At 35.5% G+C, this 24925-nt stretch overlaps 1 protein-coding gene across 2 annotated transcripts; it reads left to right on the forward strand.

The window, feature by feature from the left end:
* Positions 1-5061: 5061 nt before the first annotated feature.
* On the forward strand, positions 5062-24326 carry Smp_176230.1 (eukaryotictranslation initiation factor 3 subunit, putative; the record flags this gene model as incomplete). 2 transcript variants are annotated; one of them, XM_018793009.1, is made up of 10 exons in its annotated part: positions 5062-5209; positions 5239-5353; positions 5384-5583; positions 5708-5908; positions 10904-11031; positions 12694-12919; positions 16668-16777; positions 18145-18247; positions 20572-20703; positions 24297-24326. In XM_018793009.1, exons 1-10 carry the CDS (start codon positions 5120-5122, stop codon positions 24324-24326), a joined length of 1335 nt encoding a protein of 444 aa, XP_018647191.1. In that variant the 5' UTR covers positions 5062-5119. The 2 variants fall into 2 exon arrangements, with proteins under 2 accessions (XP_018647191.1, XP_018647192.1); XM_018793020.1 differs by having other exon boundaries at positions 5398-5583.
* Positions 24327-24925: the final 599 nt, after the last annotated feature.

Genomic DNA, 24925 nt, shown 5'->3' on the forward strand with positions numbered 1-24925 from the left:
AAGCTTTAGGTTCGTACTATCAGGTATATTATACGCAATGACGTTGTGCATACACTGAAGTCTTTTCAGCACTTCAGCTGATATGTGGTCAATTATTTTTTCAGTGTTTTTTATGATTTCGAGATCAGGATTTTCCGGAACACTGATTAGGTATTTATACGGTAATAGGTCTTGAATAGTTTGGGTGAGGCTAGATTTTATTTGACTGCTTTTAGAACTATCACTGGTGAGATTATTAGAGTTTATATCAATATTATTATGGACTATACGGTTGCATACACATTTGTTGCAAGTGTCTACCGGGTGGTCATCTTGTGTGTACTTAGTTGGGGGATAAGGTATATGTTTGGGTGAGTAGTCGAGATCTACATTATTAGGCTGGTTGCTGTAGGTGCACTCTGTTGGCCGCTACACAGGATGACCGATTGTGGATTAATTGTGTGTATGGGGTCAACCACACTGTCTAAATACCGCTCACAACGTGTGCTGAGTGGGCTGTCAAATGATGTCTGCCTAGGCGGTATGTGATTACTCTTATTTATATCTACAAGCGAGATGCAAGGTAGTGACAGGTCATGCCCAAGTACATGGTGCACGTCTAATGTAGCTGTAGGAAGATCAGAGTATGATGTAGACTGATCAGTGTGTTTAGAAAGCTTCACATTATTCGCGTGAGTGGTGGATTTAGATCTTTTGCACGTGCTATGAGCATCAGGAGAGATTATGTGTTTTTTGGATGACCTGGACATTATTAGAAGTAATGTAAATATAAATTTTGTATTGGGTGAGCAGCGACTGTTATATCATTACTTACTAGATGTGTAAAGTTCTATGGTAGAGTCAGATCAGTATTTGCTAATAGCTAATATATTAACGTTAGTGAACGAGGAGAGGTGGACAGCGTGCGAGATAGTGAGTCTAATGTACTACGTTGAGTCACAGGATGGGGTGTCAAATTAATAGAGCCCTATCAGAAATAAAGTATTTTTTCACTAATAAATATTGTTAAATTAGAAGGAAACACTAATAATAAGAAAAAGTATAACCTCGTGAAAAAAAGTTACAACCTTCAGAAGAAGCGCCAATACAATGCTCACGCGTTAACGTGTTCATTCGGCTGTGATAAAACCCCTTTAAACACCTCAAAGCCATTATTATGTATTTATTAAAGTGGAGATATAAGTGAGAGGTTCAATTTTGGCGATATTGTGCGTGAAAATCCCTCCATGTATACAATTGTAATTTAATCCTATTGATTTCTTCAGTTTTACATTCTGCTAGTCTTTTTGATTCCATTTGAGGTGGTATTATTCGTATTTTGTTGTAGCTTTTGTTTTCCTTACGCCTTCACTGAGTTTTCATGTTTCCTCCTGAACTGCATTTATGCTGTTTCAGTTGATACTTAGTCTTGGCGGTAGCCACATTGATTTGTTCCCCTTTTGACTATGTTGCTCGCATTGACTAGGATTGTGCATTTTTGATTTTGTATTGAAGCACTCTTGCAGAATAGGAATAGTTGACCAAATAAAGCAAACGTTGACTATCACCAATAACACATGATGCTATGTCGGTCACAAAATGCCGTATAAACTCCTATTACCCTCTTGGTTGTCCATCGCAATAACTCAATTATATCTAGACCTAGACCTACAACAACAGACGGCATAAGGATTATGCTCCTCCCTGATATATCGAGCTTTTGCCTCCCATCTAAACTAAAATCTTTTATGTCATCTACCGTCAAATCACAACTAGAGTCACTATCATCATAGTCAACCATATTTGAATCTGAACCTCGACATACAAGAACTTCAAAAGCACCTGCTTTGTTTAAGGGGATTCATCATTTATTTTGCTTGCACTAGCACCAACGAGGTTTTAGTTTGACTTGCATGGATGAGTGTTTGGCATCACGAACGAAGGAACAGAATATCTTCAGGAACGATACTTGAAAATCCACGAAGCGCAAGTTAGATAACTTCGTTCAATTACCAGATATTTGTTTAGAACTGTAGAATTCAAACTAAGGTTTGAATTGAAGAATAACTCTCAAGGTAGTTTAGATACGCCCTATTGCCCAGTTCAAACCAAAACAAGGTAGCTGGGTAAACGACGGTTCTCGATTTCTCTATAAACATAAGTATACATTATTGCCCAAACAAATATTACCACCCAGTTATTCAACCAATAGTTGTTCAATCAGCAATTAAGTACAACCATTAAATGTTATTCTATCCTTTCTGAATAGATCATGTACAGATTCGTTCGAAAGATAGTAGTTGATTGCATTATAACACCGAGTGTTTCCTATTTTGCAAGGGTGCTTCAATACAAAATCAAAAATGCACAATCCTAGTCAATGCGAGCAACATAGTCAAAAGGGGAACAAATCAATGTGGCTACCGCCAAGACTAAGTAACAATTGAAACAGCAAAAATGCAGTTCAGGAGGAAACATGAAAACTCAGTGAAGGGGTAAGGAAAACAAAAGCTACAACAAAATACGAATAATACCACCTCACATGGAATCAAAAAGACTAGCAGAATGTAAAACTGAAGAAATCAATAGGATTAAATTACAATTGTATACATGGAGGGATTTTCACACACAACAAGGACAAAATGTTTCTTACAATAATTCCAATAATCCTGTAACAATTTAAGCTGAGTGGTTAAGAGTTCTTCAGAGACAGTTTGGTAATGTGAAAACATCACAGCTCACATATTTATTTAATTCCTTATTTTACATTGGCATTATGTTTTCTTTAGTTCTATATTGGATGTTGGAAATTGGGGCGTAGCTCTTCAACTGTTTGGTTGCACGGCGTTAAACAAAACCTACTGCAGCCACCAGTCTGCTTCTTCACACATAAAACGATGCGTGACTACCAACATTAAAAGCCTACCAATGCAAATGTAACTGGGAGTTCATAAAGGCGGTCTGAATACCGTCAGTAGCGTAAAGCAACTTTCTATTTTGAACCAAAGTTGGTGTCAATATATATATATATATATATATATATATATATGGGTCATGGATTGTTTGGATGTGTGAATATTATTAATACAAACATGAAATGTTTGTTCTGTTCGTACGTTAAATCGTTAACCACCTATCTATACAACGCATATTATAGCGCTTAGGTTGAACATCTCCAGGCTGAATCATTCCTCGCTAAAATAATTCCTATTTCTTCAGTTGTCAGTTCCTCTGTACGTAAATTTTCAGGTACAGAGTGTTGAGAATGAAACTTAAAATATTGAAATTTGTTAGTGGTTTCACAATCGGTCGCTGCCACCCCCCTTTTTACTTAATTATCAGCTGATCAATACCCGGACGACCTTTCTTGGAGACCTCCGACACTAGATGACACCAATTAGTTCAGTATGGAATCAGTATGGCTTGGATCCCAGTGGAAGAATGATATGATAACAGTGAAATAACAATGAACGTATAGCGATGAATGAAGAATAGTGAGTTAAACACTAGTAAACTTGTATTCATAATGGTCACTAACCACACGATTCTCAAAGTTGAAAATATAATCACCGCGACGATTGACATTCAACATTCAACTCTTGGTGGTGGTCAGTAAATGTGAACGTGGGAAGATTCATTCAAGATGGCATGGTTCGGCCATACAGATGTGGTCACTCTCTCTAAAACTTACTGAATCTTGTATTAAATATATTACTATCTACCCAGCACAAATGTGTTCTTAAGAAATATTAGACGTTATATAGCTTATTCTTACGATACGACGAGTTAAGATAGGCGATAATATGACTTCCATGTAAGATCTTATAGATTAGCTTTTCACATCATGACTAATGTACAATTTTGGAATAACGTCTATTATTACAGTAGTACCAGTAACTCAATAAATCATAACTCCACAAACTTACGGAAAGTATATTTCTTGAGCGTTCCGGAGCAGATACTTTGAATCCATCTTCTTTATGCCAGAGGTATTATTATATCACCTGCCTGCATAATATCTTGAAAGGTGTGACATTAGAGGATATAAATAGGGCAGTAACACTGTTGCAATTAAAATATCTAATGCCGGGGATATCAGTCTAGTAGCATGAATAAACTGACTAATATCCATACTAAATCTAACTCCCATAGATATCCGACAGCCTGGTATTATTTCTTAATTTAATTTGTACATACAGTGCATGTAAAGAAATAAAGTCTATATAGCGGCCACTCAATCCAAAATAACTTCAGATTCTATTGCAACCGATGAGATACTGAGAGCCGAAAAGGATGATTAAGATCTGCAAGAATCTCATGCCAAATATCAACCTCAAAGCATTTTTAGCCCTAGCATGAGGCTTATGAACTGGAAGGCTATGTTCACTAGCTCCACAGACCATGAAGGTTATAACTTTTGAGAAGTTCCTCAGTATGTGATACACGGACGTCATGGGTATCGTAATGAGTATTATCTGTAGGTTCTTAGACGTATGTGGTACTAGTTCTACGACAGCACATGAAAATATTCTCTCGGTTGCAAGAGTCGTAAGCTAACCGAAGAACTACTTTTTCTCCAGGTGTATTTCCAATCTGTTTGACCTAAGGTACCTCGACATTTTCGATCTGCTATTTCTCTTGAGTGAGTTCACGCACATATAAACAGACATTGATCTGTTCACAAGTCTAAAGAATTTGGTATGGGTATATAACCCCTGACGATGAGTGTACTGAACAAATGAAGGTATGTTTTGGATTTTCACTACACTTATAAGACGTTTCATCTATGTTTTATTAAGTTTTATTAAGATACTGATACTCTTGATCATGCCCATCAAGTGAGCAAAAGTCATCGATTATTCTTTTTAATCCCTTCTTAACTTTTAGTCTATTGGTAACTGCTTCTGGACAATATAAAGGCGTTTTTGGTCACCAGGGTACGATCCAACAAACGAAAGTTTATTTGGTTACGTCAAGCCATAGCCTTCTGTATAGTTCAACATATTTTATAGGGGATCCGAAATTGTTTCTCACCGGCAAGGTGGGAGTGTAAAGAAATCAATTGGCTTAACCGAACCCATCACAAGCATAATGCTTTATGAAGAGCGCCTAATACAATAGTACCGCCACCGTCAGCATAATGTCTGAATTCGACCTGACAAAGAAGATAAGTGGTTTTCTCGATAAACACTTGACTTTACCACTGCTGGAATACATATCTGTAAAAAATGTAAGTCATTCAGAATCGTTTATGGCTAGATATATGATGAAAAAAGCATTCTGAAGACTAAATGGGAAGTTCTTTTGGAGACGTCTATGGTTGATTATGCCGCAGATACTTATAGAAGTATATACGATACAGAGCCTCCAAAAGGTTTGGTCGAATTATTTTTTTACGTGCTAGGCTTACTTGACAAGAGAGAAAAAGTCTTGGAGAGTATTCAAGAAACAGAGGTTAAGTTGAAACCAGTGAAGGTAATATTTAGTCAAGAAACAATGAAGGAAGTTGCCCAATGTAAAAACGCCAAAGATCTACTGGCTAGTCTGGAGACCAAATACAACTTCAAGACAGAGATGCTTAACGACATGTTTGATGCTGCACGCGTAAGTTGATTACCATAGTTCCATATAATTTAATATCTTTATTGTGCAAAAGATATAGGTGAATTTTTCCTTTGCCCACTATATCCAACATAAATTTTAGACTTACTGGTTCTCTCATTTATAGGTATTTTATGATGCTGGAAATTACAACTTAGCATCTGAATATCTAAAAATAGTCCGTCAGCTCGTAACCCCTGGGACACAAAGACATTTGGATGCCAGTTGGGGCCGCCTAGCCAGTGAAATTTTAGTTCAAAACTGGGATGAAGCATTGGAAGATTTAGAAAAGTTGAAGGATGCTATAGATTGTCAAAACGAAGATAGAGTAAGTAACGTCAACTTTTTTGCACAATGTTTAAAAACCCCTTTCTAACTTTTACTTATTAAACGCGTTGTATACTATGAGGGGACAAAAAAACTTAGTCTTATTATCTTTTGCCTGGTAGTATTTTTCTACAGTATTGTTACCACACTTCTTATATGTTTCATCTTTGTTCTTATATGTATTTGTCAGTGCGAATTCAACATCATGAGACAATAATATAGTGTCTTCTTATACCACATTGTTTATTATAAGTGAATTTGCCATCAAAAAGATGAGCACTCGAAATCAGGTTTGTAGAATATTCATCTAAGCTCGTGGATTTTTAGGGCTCTAGATTGTCATATTAGATCAGTCTCATTGATTCATCATTCAGTCCTGAACGTAACCAGTACCTTAGTTTGTTGATCAGACTTGTTTATTGTAATGGTTCGATTAAGCTGAGTTAGATAATGATTTTTTTCTCCTAATTCTGCAATAACAGACAGGTTAGCTGGAGGATGATAAGACCGGGAGCAGCAAACTCGAGGCTTAACCGTATTATGGTGTCGTGGCGGTAATGTGTTTACCTTAGACATCCAGCATTCGTAGCGAAGTCGCATCCCCGCGACAAAATAAAGGGGTTAAATGTCAACCCTGATATCAACATACTTCACCTTGCCTCATGGATTTCTATCGTTAGCGGTAAAACCTTAAATGTATGGGTCTAATGTCAGTTAGCCATAAACGACCTAGGGATATGACATGTGTATATCGATATAAGTTGCCATACTATGCCATCGCTCCGTGATGAAGTTGTTAAAACAAGTGTCAGAGTAGCAAGATTGGTTACACTATCAGCAGTGATAGAAAAGGTTAGACAGTACGACTTGAGAATGAGTTCATGGAATAGGAATTATGAAATGATTTTAAAACTCGAGACCTAACGTAAGACACTGAGAAAATAAACTCGTACTCCATTGCTAGCGGTTCTGAACGAAGTCACCCATCTTCAATCTTTGGTTACGTTGATTATTTTAAGTACAACCAAGTAGTTTGCACGGGTGTAGTACACCAAAAACTACTCAAAAAAGGTTTATCTGATTGACTTTGATCAGTTGTTGCTTGAACTCTGCAGTAGTGCTCCCAGGTCAACAACAGCATTGTCAACCCAGTTACGCAGAATTATTTCTGGTCTCCTGACTATATGTTAGAGCTTTCAATGTTCCAATGTCGTGTTAAAGCAGATAACAGGCTTATTTTCATATGACTAGAATTTTGTGCCACTGGTACATACTGCATCTCCAAAACTCGCACCATGTGTGGTCTTTCGCTTGACCTCAGTCGATGTGGAAAAGCAGCCCTATTCGACCCTCGTTTATTTGCAGACTTTACTTCTTGGGACCTTGCTGTGTGTAACCTACTACATTCAGAAGCAGAACAGGCTCACCTTGATTAGATTCTGGTAGACAGTTGGTTGTAAGTTCGATTAAACTGGGCAATAGATATTCAAAAAATTGGAACATTCCATTACCACATCATCTTTATATACACTCCTACTTGCTAAAATTCGGGCAAAAAGATTGGTTTTACAGGGAAATCTCTGACCTTCAACGAGGTAAGCGCCCAGACATAGTACTCGTTGTCGGTGATTACAATCCCTCCGCAGTTAGTCTAAATCAAGTTTAAAAGTACTCAAGTGAATCTCTCGGTATCTTCACTCAGTGGACATATGACGACGGTTGTGTGTTGTAAATATTCCCAAACATTCATTTATTTCTAATAAGCACCAACTTTAAGTATAAAAAGAGACATCTGTCATGACGACGCCGAAAATCGACTCAATAGCTCATATCACCATCAGGCAAAGTTTGGGCACATGTTTAGACTCTAATTATGCTCTAGTGAGCATGGAAAACTCGGTAACTGCGTTTCTCGTATGTTTATTAGAAAATCACGTCACTCACTAGTTCTATACAAATGTTCGTTTCACAACAAACCACATTTGTTACGCAAATGTTAGTGATACTGTTTGATTACCTAAACCTCAGTAAGTCATTTGAGATTTAAAACAATCTTTGAGTTTTACATTGTTGAAGTTATTGACGTCCTACCTGGCTAGGGCCAGAAAATGTGGAGCCTGAAAATGTTTTTCTTACTGTCGTAAGACCAACTCAGTTTTATTTAAAATCCAAGGTAGTCAGTCATAATCGATCAAGAACCTATATGTCAATGATTGCGACGATTGTTCAAGACGATGTTTTTACAGATCATCTTGTCTGTTATAAATGTAAAAAAACCCCATTCATACATATTCATAAGTATTATTTTAAATTGATTAAAAACAATATAACTGCGAAATCAAAGTATTTCTAAATGAGTTAATGTTAATTAGTTCGTAATGTATATGAAAACAAACAGAATCTTTGTAAATTTTTAATTGTATGTATTTCATCAGACCGTCGTAAAGCAAAATAATTAGTTTACGTCACTATGAAGTTGGGATTAATCACCTAATCTTGGTCACTAAACTAAGTAGTCTAATTATCTTGTTCAAATTTTTATGCATTGGATTACAAGCTTATACCATAATCTTGTATGGTTACAATTAAGAAATCATAAACCTACTTGAAATCTACAGGGGCTTTATTTTGGAACTTTATGTGTCTGCCGTTCTTTCCGGTTCTCGCGAATATTCGAGTACTGTTTTTCGTGACATAAGAGATTTATGGCAAGTAACTTGGGATTACCAGTGGTTAGGTCAGCGAGTCTTTGAGGACTGACTGTAGTCCTGGATTGTCGATATTGAGGTTTTTAGAATTGGTTAAAAATCACACATTCAGTCATGACGTAAGAATTGGTACGGTTGTGCGTTGGCTCAAGTTGTTATATCGTAGTTAGTTGAAGTTAACACAGTAGATCAAATTATGTCGAGGTAACAGTAGTATCAGTTCTAGCCAAAAAGTTTAAAATAAGATATCAAGTTCAAATAGAAGGAATAAAAGCATGAAGCAATATGGAAACTCGAAATCTAGGAGAGGATAAAGAATGGATGCATCTGAACTGTTTTTGGTTTTAATTCATATCGACTGTTTCCAACCAATTGTACTGCACCTAATATTACAGCTCAACCTAACAGTTAACAGCTGGTATTGTAAAATTAGGTCGATAAATGAACACACCAATGGTAAGGTGAAACGCTCACCACCACATTAACTTTCTTTGACCTTGTATGACTATGTCTTGTTTATCCACCAATCACAATTTCATGTTCATCCTAGAACAATATTCACCTTGTTGACTCATTTTTCCTATACCCTAGTTACTGTTCGGTATGTTATTTATGCCTCTCCTTTCCCCTGTGTAATAGACTGTACTGTTTATTTGTATACTAATGTTAATTTACGTTTTAGAAACAAAAAGTTTATTAAGCCAAGTACCTTACTTGTTTTGACTTTGGCGAAACCAAGACTCTGTGCTCGACAGTCTAGAGAATAGCTTAGAGTTGCACCTATAGGAAATTGCTTCCTACAGGTATTACATCCTATTTTAAGAGTTTCTGACTGCTAACCTGCTCGTTCTTTTAGCAACATCGCTAAATTACGACTCCAATGTAGCATCTTTGCATGTCAATAAATTTTCTCTTCAATAATATTTCGCAATGGTTTTTCCGAAAATTGACAGTTCATTGTATTTTATCGTGATTAATATCTAGTAATCGATTTATTTCGTAATACGTTTGTGACAATAATCACTAATTAATATCATGGTGTACTGATTTGGTGGACACGGAGGGTCCACCTAGGGGAGTTGGAAAACCCTGATTCCAAACCAATGGTGCACATGGGTTCCAGTATCCTGATGGAACGAATGGCGGGCGAACCTGTCATTGGTCAACGACTACCATGGGACTGCATCTCCTCACGATGCTCCACTGCCTTGTGGATCAGACCTTTTGGTCAAAGGCTCGGGGTGTGGCCCCCTAAGAAAACCACCTGCTTCGGTTTGGGCACCCGAGCAGTATCACAGCCCACACACACAAATAGTGTGGCGCATATGTACCTGGTGCCCTTTTGTACCAATATATATGTGTTTAAATAAATAAATAAAAAAACTACTACTACTACGTGACAATAATAGTAATAGTATTAATAATAGTAATGGCTTTATGGGTTCAACACAGTATGGCGATTAAAATGATTTCTCATCGGCTAATGTAGGTGCATTGTCTAACAAACAACCTGGTACCTTGAGTTATTCAGGTTAATCGATGTAATCCTTATAAAAAACATTGAAGAATATATAGTAACAGATTCATGGATCTTCGCTAAATATTTATTACTGTTTCTGAATAAGTTAGTGCTTCTGCTACTTAACAGTAAAGTTTTTGTGTGGCTGGTAATTCAGTTTTGTAATCAGTGGCAAGTTTATTTGCTAGACCCTCTTGGTCTTTTCCTTTTTAATTTTTCCGCTTCGAAAATTATTATTATTATTATTATTATTATTAGCTTTATTCAATATTATATTACTTGGTACAAAATCGAATTCTCAGCATAAAGTATTTCAACATGTTTACTTTTCTTATTTCTTCGTTGCTCCTGATGATAAACATTCAGTGATCGCCAGTTGGATGTCAGCAGTTCAGTCAATCGATATATGAATAATGTATATTCTTTTTGCTGCATGTTCCCAGCAAACACGACATCTCTGATTAGGCCTTTTGTAACTTTTACAGCGAAAGGTTGTACAGTTTTCAGAAACGCACCGGAATAGGTTGTGTGCTTAATAGCCATAATTATGTATTAAAACAAACAATATTAGATAACTTGTTGAAATATATAGATGACGGGAAACAGGTAGCCCAGATGTTTAAGCAGGCCGCCCGTAAAGATTTATTGAATCGACCAACTGAATTATCATATATAAATTTATATTTTTCTTTGCTCCGACTTAAAGTTTTGGGTTTTGTGTAGGTTGAATTCATTCTGATATTTCATCTTGTTTCATTTCTACAACTAGCCTGCATCTCGTACATACCTGATACAACTACAACAACGTACATGGATGTTGCATTGGTCACTTTTTGTTTTTTTCAATCATCCACAAGGCAAAGAAAAGTTAATTGAATGGTTTATGCAAAATACAACGTAAATTATTGAATTTTAGTTATTTTCATTTTTTATATATAACACCGCAATTTTCAAGTTGATTATTTCTAGTAGATTTTATTGATTGTAACAGTTTTTGTGTAACCATACTCCTATTCAGTCAGTCAGTCAGCTACAACGTAGGACCAGGCACATATATGCATCGGTCCAAGTTGCCATACCTCGTTAGCACAACAAGATGAACACCGGATTCATAGAAGTAGTTAATTTAGTGGTAGTAGTATGTAAAAGAAAGGTTGTATATAGGGATATGGTATAGGAAGAAAGGCAGATATGAAGCAATTTTAGTCTCAAAGTTTAAGGGAAGATAAAAAGTGTATACACCTACGCCATTGTAATCGATTCTGAGCCATGTCACCTAGAATCTCCAACCATTGGTTACGATAGTTACGCAGACCCCAACCATGTAGTCTGCATCTTCCAACATGGCTCAGACTAGAAGTTAGTGACTTCAAGCACTGATGCCACGTTTTGGTTTGGCCGTGTGGCGCATATGTATCCGGTGCCCTTTGTACCAATATGTATGTGATTAAATAAAAAAATAAATGTGGTTTGGCCGCCCCTAACTCTCTTCCAACCATCCCCAATACTAGTCAGCATTGCACGTCGTGGTAATCGGTGTTCAGGCATACGTAACACGTGGCCTAACCATCTCAGTCGATGAAGATTCATGACCTCATCAACTGATTTACCATCATTCCCTAATAACCTCACTATTACTTACCCGGTGATCCCAGCAGGTGCGAGCAATATTTCTAAGGCATCTCCTATTTCGGAAATCCAGTATTCTTTGATGTAGTGGATAGTCGTGAAAACTTCAGAGTTGTTTTAAAATATAATAATTCAAGACACCAAATACTTGAACGACCTGTTGGATAGGTATTAAAATATTTCTTACTTTGGTGTTATGTAACAGCCTTTGTTTAGTCCTTACTTTTCCAATATAAACTAAGGTGTCAAGTTGAAAGAAACCCCTTCTTTAATTAAAGTAGTTAATAATAGAATATGATATAGCAGGAATGACTCTTGTTCTTAAGTATCGTCAATTCCACCTTAAAAGTAGATTCGCTTTTGATATACATATTCTACTTACAGATTCAAGTTGTGCAAGGTTTGAGGTTTGAGTACCCCTTTACATACTTTAATTTGAAATATCGGGTATTATCACTTCTCTTCAGATGAAAATTACACTGAAAATTGAATATACTAACATCCAGTTAATAAATGGGTCGTATTTATTTCGGTCGGGAATCTGTAAGATATATGGTTGAATACAGTAAAAATGTTTGAATTTAGCCACAAGTTATTTTTTATAATTTCGAGTGCTTTGGAATTATGAGTACTTATGCAGTTCTATTATAAATGCTTCTTATGCTAAACGTAAAGTTATAAAGTTAAACTTAGAGTGACAAACCATAGACACATGTTTGTACATGATTCTGATCAATTTACTGCTTTCTATAAGATCTGACTTTGGCATGTCATAGACTATAGGATTATTTCTCAGTTTTTAAAAACTACTTACCGGGAATCAGTCAATAGTGATCTTAATATTTTATTACACTTTTCAGTAATTATTGCGGCAAATCATTTCGATTTTTTGTTTGAAAACTAAAACCTTCCTTTTTTTTAAATAAATAGACATTTGAACGCCATCCAAACGTTAGCGCCACATTTATTGCGTTACCTCACTGTGTGCGTAATCACTAGTACTGATAAGAAGAAAAAGAATCTTATACGAGATTTAAAATATCTTATTCAACAGGAAAGTTATTCTTATCGTGATCCAGTTACTGAATTCTTTGAATGTTTATTTGTGAAATTCGATTTTGATGGTGCTCAACAAAAACTTCGAGTGTGTGAAACTGTAAGTTTTTTTTCATTGTTATTGTTGTCCGTTTGACTTCAAACTGTTCGATTTATTGTTGAGTAGTTAGTCAGTGGTAGTGGGCAGAAAACCCTGGTTGAAATAAGTTTCGCGCTAGTCGGCACTCGTCAGCAAGGTCTTCTTAGGATCTTGAGGGACGTGATACTCTCTGTCATATTCAAAGGGGTGTCTCCCGACTTCGCAATGTATGACGTTACCACTGATCCATGGTCATCACGACTAACCTGTTGTAGGACTAAGATACAGTTGATTGATCGTTGAATAGTTATCGATATCATGTTTTTGTAGTGCTTTAGTATTGATCGAATCCTATCGACCAAGTTAGAGTACGATCTCTAGTCTAGTTTTTGATCTGGTACACAAACGTATACAACTGTATGGTCGTCAAGAAAATCCACATTGTTTTAGAGAAAGGCTGAATATGATCTGAAACTACATGAAAATACTGCTTCTGTAGCAAAAATACAATCCAATAAAGGGTATTTCTTCATTTTTTCATTGTATTTTCTAATGTTGTACAGTCGTACTTGTAGTGCCGACTTACATATAACAGAGTTATGATATTCATCAAAATAAGTTATATGAAAATAGGATAGAAGATCAATTGTGCAGGATATTTACATGAAATAATAATGAATTTCCTATTTTACTGTGAAACCAGGGTAATGTTGTAGTAAACACAAACACCAGTGGGGACAATCGAATGTATTTGAACTAAAAATTACAGAATCTCTGAGTAAAATCTGAGAATCGTGCAGTAAATACTTCATTCGCAAAATATCTAAGGTCTCAAACTTGACTGTTCCTTTTGCAAATATCAGTCATTCGTCTCAGATTTCATTGTTCCTGCATTTTCATGCTAATTGCTTTCCGTTTCCGTTTTTCCTTCTCGATCGTCTACTAAAATACATTCTATATCTGACTATCTTTGTATACTACTTATGTGGATATAAGTAGCTCACACCACAATGTATCCACTGTTAACTGTATTGACCCGAACAGTGAACAACCCTAATCAGTAACTTGTTTTTAACATGTACCTTTGCACAACAGATAAGAATATATGCCTAGTCCTACTAATTTCACTGGATTAACGCACTCGAGGTATAATAAAGCCAAAAAACTTTCTTGTCTTACAATATTTGTATACAAGTGTATATGAATTATCAATAGTTTTATGGTAAATAATAGTTAGTTTATGTCAACAGTCACATTCCAGATGATGAATTCAACAAGAATGAAAGTGACCAGCTCAATAGGACTGAACAGATGAATAGTGTACTAACTAATAAGAGAACAGTTTACGTTCGACCATTGAAAGACAACCATAAGACATCAACTAGTTACTTATGAGTAACAGGATTATGGTACACAAATTCCACAAACCCAACATGCCATTATCTTGCTTAAAACTTAGGTTGACTAGCAAAGGTTTTCTTTGAAACTGTAGAGCGTCATTTATTGTGTGTTGTCTGAGTCTTTTTTTATCCTTCCTTATTCAGTTTAAAGTATAGTCAAAATAATCCTTACTGTGTCCTGTTCTTATGGATAAGATCCAAATTTCTCTTCTGGTGTATGCCTCGCACAGTTTTACCTTCGAGTTATTCTACTCTCCTTCCCTAGTTTTCTATGGTTCGAATGTTATGTAGAACAATTCAGTTTTTTGTTTGTTATTAAATTTACAAGTTTACTTCAGTTTATAATGTAATCTTTCAGACCAGTGATGTTTGATAAAATTAGGTTGTCTAATCTAATGAACAGTATTTGTACATCGATTAATGATAAGTTGTATTTATACTTCTCAGATAAATGAATCTATCCTATCAGAGAACTCTTGAGGCTAAGCATAAAATACAAATGCCCTGCTGCGGCCGACAGTAGGGAGAGTCCGCTCCCCCTCTTGAAATGCTCTCACATGGCCACGCGTATATAGCCTCTGCCAGAAAAGTCCTACTCACTGACTTCTCGTGGTGGGGTGTGTGGTTTACGAAATTGAGAGGACGAAAAGCGAATGTCTGGGGCTTTAACCGGGTTGGTGGACACGGAAATTTCACCTAGGGGAGTTGGAAAACCTTGATTCCAAATCAATGGTGCACATGGGCTCCAGTATATTGAGGGAACAAATGGCGTATGAATCAATCGTTAGTCACCGGCCCCCATGGGACTGCATCTCCTCACGATGCTCCTTTATCTTGTGGATCAGATCTTTAGGTCAAAGACTCCGGGTGTGGCCCCCTAAGAAAACCATCTGCTTCAGCTTGGGCACTTGGGCAGTATCACAGCTCTCATACAAATCAAATGAGATTTGTGTGGCGCACATGTATATGGTGCTTCCTTGTATCAATATTGATGTGTTTAAGTAAATGAATAAATAAAATACAAAATTACTCAGAAGTCAATGAGTAACATGTCGGTGCCAAAAATGTTTTTGTTTTTAAAACATTTCACTGAGTCAGAATCGTTTTTGTCAACTAGAAAAAAATATTATCGTCTAGTTTCATAAATTAACATCCTCAAAGAGAGAGAGAATTATTTTCCTTCTTAAGGTTTAAAGGTATTCTTGTAACTACTATGTTGATATTGAAAGCTATAAACACTCATTCCATCTGTCTCATTGAATACGATGAGTTATGGTCAATATTGGCTAAAATAACCATAAACAAATATATATGGATATTGTAATATCTAGAGCTTTAATTCTTGCTATGCCGCGTACTACTAGACTACTTGAACGATCGAACCCGCAACGTCGCAAGAGAGAAGACAGAAGACTAGTAAGTAGGAATTTTATTCCCCAAAACAGTGTCAAATATAGTACAGAAATCTAATGTATTTATAATTTTTTGGCTGAAAGTAAATCATCATTTCGGACTGCCAATAGGCACATAAGGGGTCATTCTTATCCATCCAATAGGGAAGCCACACGTCGACATTCTAGAATGTTCCCCTAGTGGTGATTGGATGGAATGTCTTTGGCTCTTTCTGGACTTCTTGAGGCTTCCTAGAGTTTGCCAACGAGCCATCCTTACATATATCATGGTTTTATTTGGAATATTGATATTAAAAAACAGCTACACTCATTGTAGTTAAATAAAAAAGCTAGTTCTCGGGTTTTTCTATGTGTGTGTGCTTATTGGTGGTAGTGTGGTGTGGGTTAATTATGTCCACATAAGTAGTATATGGTGATGGTCAGACATAGAATGTATTTTGGCAGAAGATTAATAAGAAAAGAACAGGAACGAAGCGCAATCAGTTTGAAAATGCATGAACAATGAAATCAGAGAAGATGGATTGATGTTTGCATAATAAACAGTCAAGATTGCAGCAATTGACTGTTATTTTGCAAATTAACTGTTTACTGTATGGTGAGATAGTGAGATAGTCTGTAACTTCTGTCTAAATACATTCGATTGTCCTAACTAGTGTTCTTGTTCACTACAGTAGTAAATGAGTTCATGAAATCGCATAGCTTTCAATCATTATTCACTTGTCAGTTTAAACTATGTATATCCTGATTTAATTTGAAAAGTTTGATATCACATATTAATAATATCCTCTTCATTATCACTTAATCATAGCTCAAACTGAATATACTCAAATGTTGTTCTGTTATATTTCAGTATTAATATCCAACAACTGTCTTTTACTCTTAATAGTGTTTATGCTCATTATTTTTCCCCATATACAAAGCAATACAATGTATCTAATTTTTTAAAATACTTTCAAGGTTCTACCGAATGATTTCTTTTTAACTGGATGTTATGATGAATTTATGGAGAATGCTCGTTTACTTATGTTTGAATCATTTTGTCGAATACATCATAGTGTTGGAATAAGGTATGTGAACTGATTTTGTTGTTTCTTTTTTTCCCATTTACTTTATATGGATTAATTAGTGAACAGTAATTCATCATAACTTATTAATCAATGTAACTGAACATCTGGTGTAATCTGTTTTGTTGTTTGGCGAAAATCCTGGTTAATATAGTTTTGTTGCTAGTTGATAATTTTCAGTAGGGGTTTACTTACAATCTTAAATGAATTATTACTCGCTGTTGGATTCTAACAGAAATGTCATTCAACTTCTTAGTCTAATACATTACTACAGAGCTGTTTGGATCTCAATTAGGATTATTTAAGATTGTATTTTTATGAAATTTCCTGACAAATTTCAACTAATTTTCTTATTGTATTATAGAATATTCATAAATGGAAGTAATTTTTATCAGAAGGGTTTTTTGTGGAGATTTGGTATTTTCATAGTTGAAAGCGTGAGTCAATTGAAGCTAGACCACCAGGGAAAACCTGGAAGCACTGAACGGCCGTTTCGCCCTATTGTGGGACTTCTCTAGTGAGAAGCAGTGACCAGTGGAATTCTAACCACGTCTGTTGTGAGATAAGAACTCACTGAAGACAATTGGTGAACGGTTGCTCAACTTCGTGGATTAGTTGGGGTTAGACATAAACACCATCGGATGCCGGCTCAGTGGTCCATCGGTTAAGTGCTCTGGCGCAAGACTGGTAGTTCCTGGGTTTGAATCCCGCGAGGCGGAGTCGTGGATGCTGCTGAGGAGTCCCACCATAGGGCAAAACGGCCGTCTAGTGCTTCCAGGTTTTCCATGGTGGTCTAGCTCCAATTGACTCACGCTTTCAACTATGGAAGTAATTTTGTTGTTTGGAAATATTTCTGTTTTAAAAAGGCTTCTCAATTATATTCTCTTCTATTCTTTGTGATTGGACAATTTTATTACGTAAAATGAGTTTTTAGTAATTAATGACTGCCTTTTATAAACTTCAAACTCAGTAATAATAATACTAATAGTAGTGATAATAATAGTAGGAGGATTGAGACAGTGTTTTAAAACTGTAGCATGAGAATAAGTGAATCTTCACTATATATTTGGCAATGAGCATCTCAACTTTGGTTTCATACTACTCAATAATTGACAACATGGAGTATCTGATGGTGTCTATTGAACTAGAACTTGTATCTTTCACTGTCATAACTAAAGATGTTACCAATGAGTTTTTCAAACTATGATTGGTTCTTTGTATTGGAAAGATTTCCGGATTAATCTATCACTAGTCATTAACCAATATTTTTTTGTCTGATCCTAAGTGCTAATTAAATTCTTTTGTATTCATGTTAGTTATGTTTGCGTATACAGTTATTTTGAAGATCACATTTCTTTTTTATCATTAAGTGTGCTTGCTGAAAAGTTGAATATGGATGTGGATGATGCAGAAAAATGGATTGTAAATTTAATACGTAACGCTCGTATGGATGCGAAGATAGATTCACAAAAGGTAAATCAGTATTCGTCTTCTGATAGAATATTTATTGTTATCTAGGAATTATTTAATGGGTGAAGAGTAGGATTCTTCTCGTTACTCTTCATATTATGATACGCTATGTTAAGTCTTATTAAAACCTTCAACTACACAATGAAGTGACATGTAAAAGTCGGCGGTCAAATGACACAAGATTTTCTGCAAATACCATTTTTTTAACGAAAATATACGGAATGGATTACAAACCTCCATTCGTAAGGTGTCTACGGTATTTACTGTGTCCTTATTATACGATTAAATAACGATACTTCCCAAAATAGTTGTATAAAGTTATTTACAAGAACATGCGTTAAGTAAACGACAGTTAATAGCTGTGTTGAAATTACAACGACAGACAATATCTAAATGAAAACGAAAAACACCGGAAAATTATTGTTACAGTAAGACAACTGCTCAACTAATACAACAACATTAAAAATAACTGTTACAAGCATTAAGAAGATGCAATTATAATAACAGATAAATGTAATGTTAGCAGTTTACGTGAATAGAAATACTACTCAAAAACAGGTAATAATGGTATCCTCTCAAAAGTTATTAGAATTAAAGCTGATTACTGAATATTAGTAAGTAGCATAATATAATATACAAAAGAGAATCGGTAAACAAAAGAATGCAAACAGAGTGCATACAAACTTTACATTCAATTTTATCCGAATGAATGGAGTTGATCAACAGTGCTGGGTTATAGCTGTAAAATATATCACTCTACCTAGTTGATTTGGGGAAGATAACGAAAATGTAACATGTAAGAGACTGTTGAATATTCATCTCTGAAGTTACACTTTACACTATCACATCATAAAATGTAAATTCAACAATCGTTAAGAAATGTTCATATTTCTGATGCCTATTATCTTGAATCTGCTATTTTTTGAATCAATAATACTGATCTTCCGACTCGATGATATGCCAATGCTTATCGGGGCGCGCAAAATTCCTTCTTTTTCAAAGCCATAATCAGAACACGATTATAAGATAATCGATGTGTCATATGTATTGTCTGACTGAAAAATACATGAGTTATAGAACCGCAACAGTGGATTAGGTTATCCATCCGCTTTCCAATGTTTAGTAAATGTGAAGTTGAAGTACCTAGACTTTTCAGACATATTTCCGTTTATTTAGTGTGTGAATATTGTATATTAGAATGTATTTTTCATTGAAAATTTTATTTCAAGCACTCCAAGTCATCCACATTCATCTGCTATGAACACTTCAATGCAGCGCATCTCAACATGTCAGATGAAAAATGCAAATAAAATGAAGATTGAGACTTGGAACGAAATCTTCAGTAAAAGTTAGACTCTCATATAAAACAATCCACCCACTAAATGAGCTGAAAAAATGCCTGGAAATGCTGGACATCACATAATTATTGATCACTGAAAAAAACAACAACAGATGGATAACTTCATATCAACTCACCATTTATAATCAATCACATTATGCTCCCAACTAAGAATTACAATTAATTTACAGCACTGAAACATATAACAACAGTTGATGAATCAAATGAAAACTCACAATGAAGAAGAAATTATACAAAACTATGTAAACTAAGTGTTTAGTAAATTCACATCAGAAATATACATAATGATGGCCAAAGAAAACGCAATGTTTCCTTATTTATTCTCCTCGTTCTGAGATTACAGTCATTAGTTCGTCAATCTTTGTTTCTAGCAAGCTTTGTTTGAAGGATTGAGCTATCACCGGCAAACGGAACGTAATTCAGCAACAGGACAAGCTAAGCTATTGCACTTCGTCCCTGGCCTACTTACTAGAGGAAGAAGACCAGATTCAGCCGGGAAAATATATAATTCCACAAGCGACCCGAAGAAACAAATAACAAGTATACAACTCATGCATATATATACAGCACAAAAATGGTTTTGACAAATGTCACAAAATAGCGTACTAAAAGAGAAATCTAACCAATGTGAGGCTGAAGGTCCTTCCAGGTGGGAAACACAAACTGGAAGTAAAAATGGGTACTTTTGGCGCGAAAATGAGAAATTCAAATTTCCGAAATAAAATTACAAAAATAAGACGTTTACCAAGTTATCTCTGGGGAACTAGCATCCCTAACACAACAGTACACAGTTGTGAATATGTTGTGATTATATTTTTCCCCATTAATATCATACAATTTATCTCCATGACGTTAATAAAATTATATAAATGATTCTAATTTTTCCCTATAATAATTATAATACATATCACGGACTGTTTTAAACAACAGAACTTCTTTGACATTCTCTATATATTTACATATATAGGGTGTTATTGTAATGGGAACCCAGAATGTTTCACCGTATCAACAAGTTATTGAACGAACTAAAAGTAGTGGAACATGTGCTCATAAACTATTGGAAAGATTACGTTGGGAGAAATCAATAGATACAGAACTGGTAAGTTATTTATACATATATATAATCATTGGCCTATTCAATCATCTATTAATCTCCAATGATAATACTAATGATTATTAAATTCATTTAGTATTGTTTGTTCGAATCCTCCCATCGATGTGTTAGGACTGCAACTGGTCAGTCTGTAATTGGCATATGTGCATACTGTGAGTATTGCCTCGATATAGCCTTAATTCACAAGCATGGTAAGCAAAGACGGATAGTGGTGAGCAGTGGAATCCAGGACAAGGCACGTTTAGTCCTATTTGGGACTCGTCAACTGGATGTACCGGCATCTCAGAGTTGATGTTCACTCTGGGACTCGAACCCAGTTTTGTTCGCTTCAAACGCCATCGCGTTAAGGATATATCGAGGCAATACTCTTAGTATGCACATATGCCAATTAGAGACTGACCAGTTGCAGTCCTAAAACATTAATGGGAAGATTCAAACAAAACAATACTAAATGAATTTAAACCTCACCCCATTGCGCAAGCAAGTGGCTATCAGGACTTCGTAGCTAAGTGGATAACTCAATGGCGTTTGAAGCGAAAGGTACTGGGTTCGAGTCCTAGAGTGAACGTCAACCCTGAGATGCAGATGTACATCCAGATGACGAGTTCCAAATAGGACGAAACGCGCGTCAAACTGGATTCCACTGCTCACCACTATCCATCTTTGCTTACTAATTATTATTATTATTATTATTATTATTATATCGAATGATTATGTTTTTCCATGCTTAATTTATTCTTAAAACTTCCAATGTAAATAGATACATAGAGTATTCATGTTTATGCATAATTGCGATGTGTATTTGTTTGTTTGTTTGTACATGTTGTGTTTGTGTTTTATAATCTCTCTTTTTTTTCTTCTATCTTATTCAACTATTTCCTACTACTTTTCATTATTAGATGGTAGTCAGTTAGTAACCTATTCAATATAGTTTATTCTAACTACTCTGATTATTGTTGCCCTGTGTAATAACATGCACTCACGCACACATACACACACAGAGAGATATATACAAAGAGAGGAATAAACAGTGATGTATATACATAGGATCTATGACATTTGTAGATGTGACATTGTTTCTTTTTATCATTGTTTTTATGATCAACCATTCAATAGATATGAGTAGGTGGATAATATTATTATTATTCACAGTGATGAGTTAATTGCCAAATGTAATACACATTTTGTTTATGTTAATATTACATCTTTTATATTATTTCAAGTTAATCCGTCCTACTATTTGGATGTTTTCTAAATATATCATTACTATAATGAATTATTTGATAGGTTATTTTGCTAGTTTTTCATTCTCATAAAAGTTTAGTTTATTCGTTCATTTATTTCCCCGACCGTTGCTGCTACCTTGACGTGGTGGTCGGGTTTGCCTATCGTAATGAACCAATCGAGCTATACTGGCTGGAACAATCGTTCCTCAAGGTCCTACCATGCCAGACAGGTCGGTTGAAGAGCGATAAGACTAAAAGCAGCAAACTCAAGGTCCGAAGGTGAAGTCGTACTGCTGACTGTACAGAGATATGATGGCAGTAAAGTGTTTCCTTCAGACAACCAGTATAACAGCGATGCTGTCTTCCCACAAGGAGGGGTTGGCGTTAGAAAAGGTCGACCCTAAAAATGCACACCTCGTCTTATCCCACGGATTTCCGTCTCCGGCGGTAAGGTCCTTTGAAAAACGGAGCTAACACGTCAAAAATCCCCCACAAAAAGGCCGTGCGTGACCGGCCTTAAACAGTTGTCCCTTGGGCACTGCGGTCACGCTCCCAGGTCGGTAAGACCAACACTAATCCAACTTTTTTTTCAGGTCCCTCAAGAAATACCCTTCCACGGTGTGGGCAGCCGGAAAGTGATATTAGCCCTCATACCCGCAACTGCACGCGAGACCAATTTGGTCACTTTCAAATCCTTCCTTCATTGATTTCATTTGATTGTAATGATTTTATTTGGTTATATTCTTTAGTCTTCTTCCCTCTAGTTATCAGTTCAGGGTCGCAGTAAAATAGTTTAGCTTATCCTATGTATGTGTTGCTGACTTGCGTTCCATTCGCCAGTTTTAAGTGATATCGTAATCTGTTCGAACGTAGCAGCCATTCGAATTGTTGTAATACATATCGTTATAGTTTATAATAATGAGTTCAATAGTTACGAAGACTCAGGCAGGAAAGACCAATTTATTGTTTAGTGCAAAAACACAGAGTGGCATGGTGAAATTCAAAAACCATACATTAAATATATCATTGTCATATATTCCATCAGTTGTCTTTCATATACATCATAATTCTTCCAATTCTGTTTTTATGCCAAATCCTCTCTGTTTTGCTTTCTTTTCTCTTCAATTGAATCTTCTCGATGTTCTGCTAGACATTCTACTTCTGACTGGTGTCACATACTACTTATGTTTGTCAACACAAGTAGTATACACTACAATGACATCATAGAATGAAAGTGTTATAAATTAGTGCCTAGAAAATGCCTATTTCTTCTGAAAATCAGTTTACAAGGCATATGTAATATCTGTGAATAAACTAATTGAAATGGTCTGAAAATTTTTTTCTATGGATTCAGATTTCACGCGGAAATAATGCAAAAAATCTTTAAATTTGAAATGATCTGTTGATTTTGTTTTAAATTATTAAAATGGGCTTCAGAATCCTGAGGGAACAAATGATGTGTGAACCTATTGTTGGTCACCATATATCACGAGACTGCATCTCCTAACATTGTCCCACCACCTTATGGATTAGACTTTTAGTTCAAAGGCTCGGGGAGTGGTCACCCGAGGAAACCACCTGTTTCTGTTTGAACACGCAGGCAGTATCCCAACCTATTCACATTCAATGATTTGTATGGCGCCTTTATATATTTTGATACGCATTTGTTATGATATCATTTTTTAGCGGTTGCCATTTAACTACCGTTTTATTTAAATTACTCTTTAGTCAGTCAGTCTCGTAGTACATCACTATTAATATCTCCGTTGAATTGTAACTTCAGGAAGGAAGATTTTTTATTCATCAAACAACACCATAATCAAGGAACTAGAATGTATTCATCATATTTTTGATTGGAATTAGTAATCCACTAGGGTTTTCGAAAAAAAGTACATACATCTAGTGAATAAATAAGGTAGGGACATGAACAATTCAGTAAGAAACCTTTTTCTTTTCGTAGTTGAAATCATAAGTCAATTGAAGCTAGACTATCATGGGAAACCTGGAAGCACTAGACGGCCGTTTCGTCCTATTGGGAGACTCCTCAGCAGTGCACACCCACGATCCCGCCTCGCAAGATTCGAACCCAGGACCTATCAGTCTCGCGCCAGAGTGCTTAACCACTAGACCACTGAGCCAGCATCCGATGATGTTAATGTCTAACTTCAACCAATCCACGAAGTTGAGCAACCGTTCACCTTTTTTTCTTTAAGCTACAATATAACAGAGATATAATTTGTGATCTGGTACAACATAAAGTAGTTTAATTAATCCATTCACTGTTTTATTCTTGATGAATTTTACTGCACTACATTAATTGTTTTCATTTTTTTCTTATATTTTATATTGTAGTGGAGCTCTTCAAATCTACATGTTTATTGATTTGATGCTTGCTGTTCCCAAAAAAAATTTTTTTTTTTGGGGGGGGGTGAACTTCTTTTGTAAACATTATGAAGTAATAATTATTATCACTGTTGTTAAGTATATCCATTCAATTGACATATATATCAGAAGGAGGTTTTGTGGAGACTGGTGTATCATGTACTACTACTACTACTACTACTACCGTTGATTGTTTGTATTTGAAAATTATCATTATGGTCTTGTTTGCTTCCTTTTTTGTTTTACTGGGATTCATTTTGGAAACATCATTCAAATCTATTTCTGTACATGTAAACAAAATTGAAAAAAACAGATTGAAAAAAACAGATTGATTATGAAAAAGATGTTTGTTTTTCTTCTACCCCCTTGTGCTTTCTTTTTTAAGATTGACATTATTGTTTACATGTTGGAAATGGATTTTCTGTCATAAACTATGGATTTTTTTTATATTTTTCGGAAGGAAGTTAATATGGAGAGATGGTAAATAATTATAGATTATATTTAAATTTCTGATACCGAAGTAGATGGTTTTCTGAAGTGGTCACACCCGGAGCCGTTAACTTAAAAGCCTAATCCATAAGGCAGTGGAGAATCGTGAT

This window comes from Schistosoma mansoni (assembly GCF_000237925.1).
Source record: "Schistosoma mansoni, WGS project CABG00000000 data, supercontig 0207, strain Puerto Rico, whole genome shotgun sequence".
Classification (NCBI taxonomy): domain Eukaryota; kingdom Metazoa; phylum Platyhelminthes; class Trematoda; order Strigeidida; family Schistosomatidae; genus Schistosoma; species Schistosoma mansoni.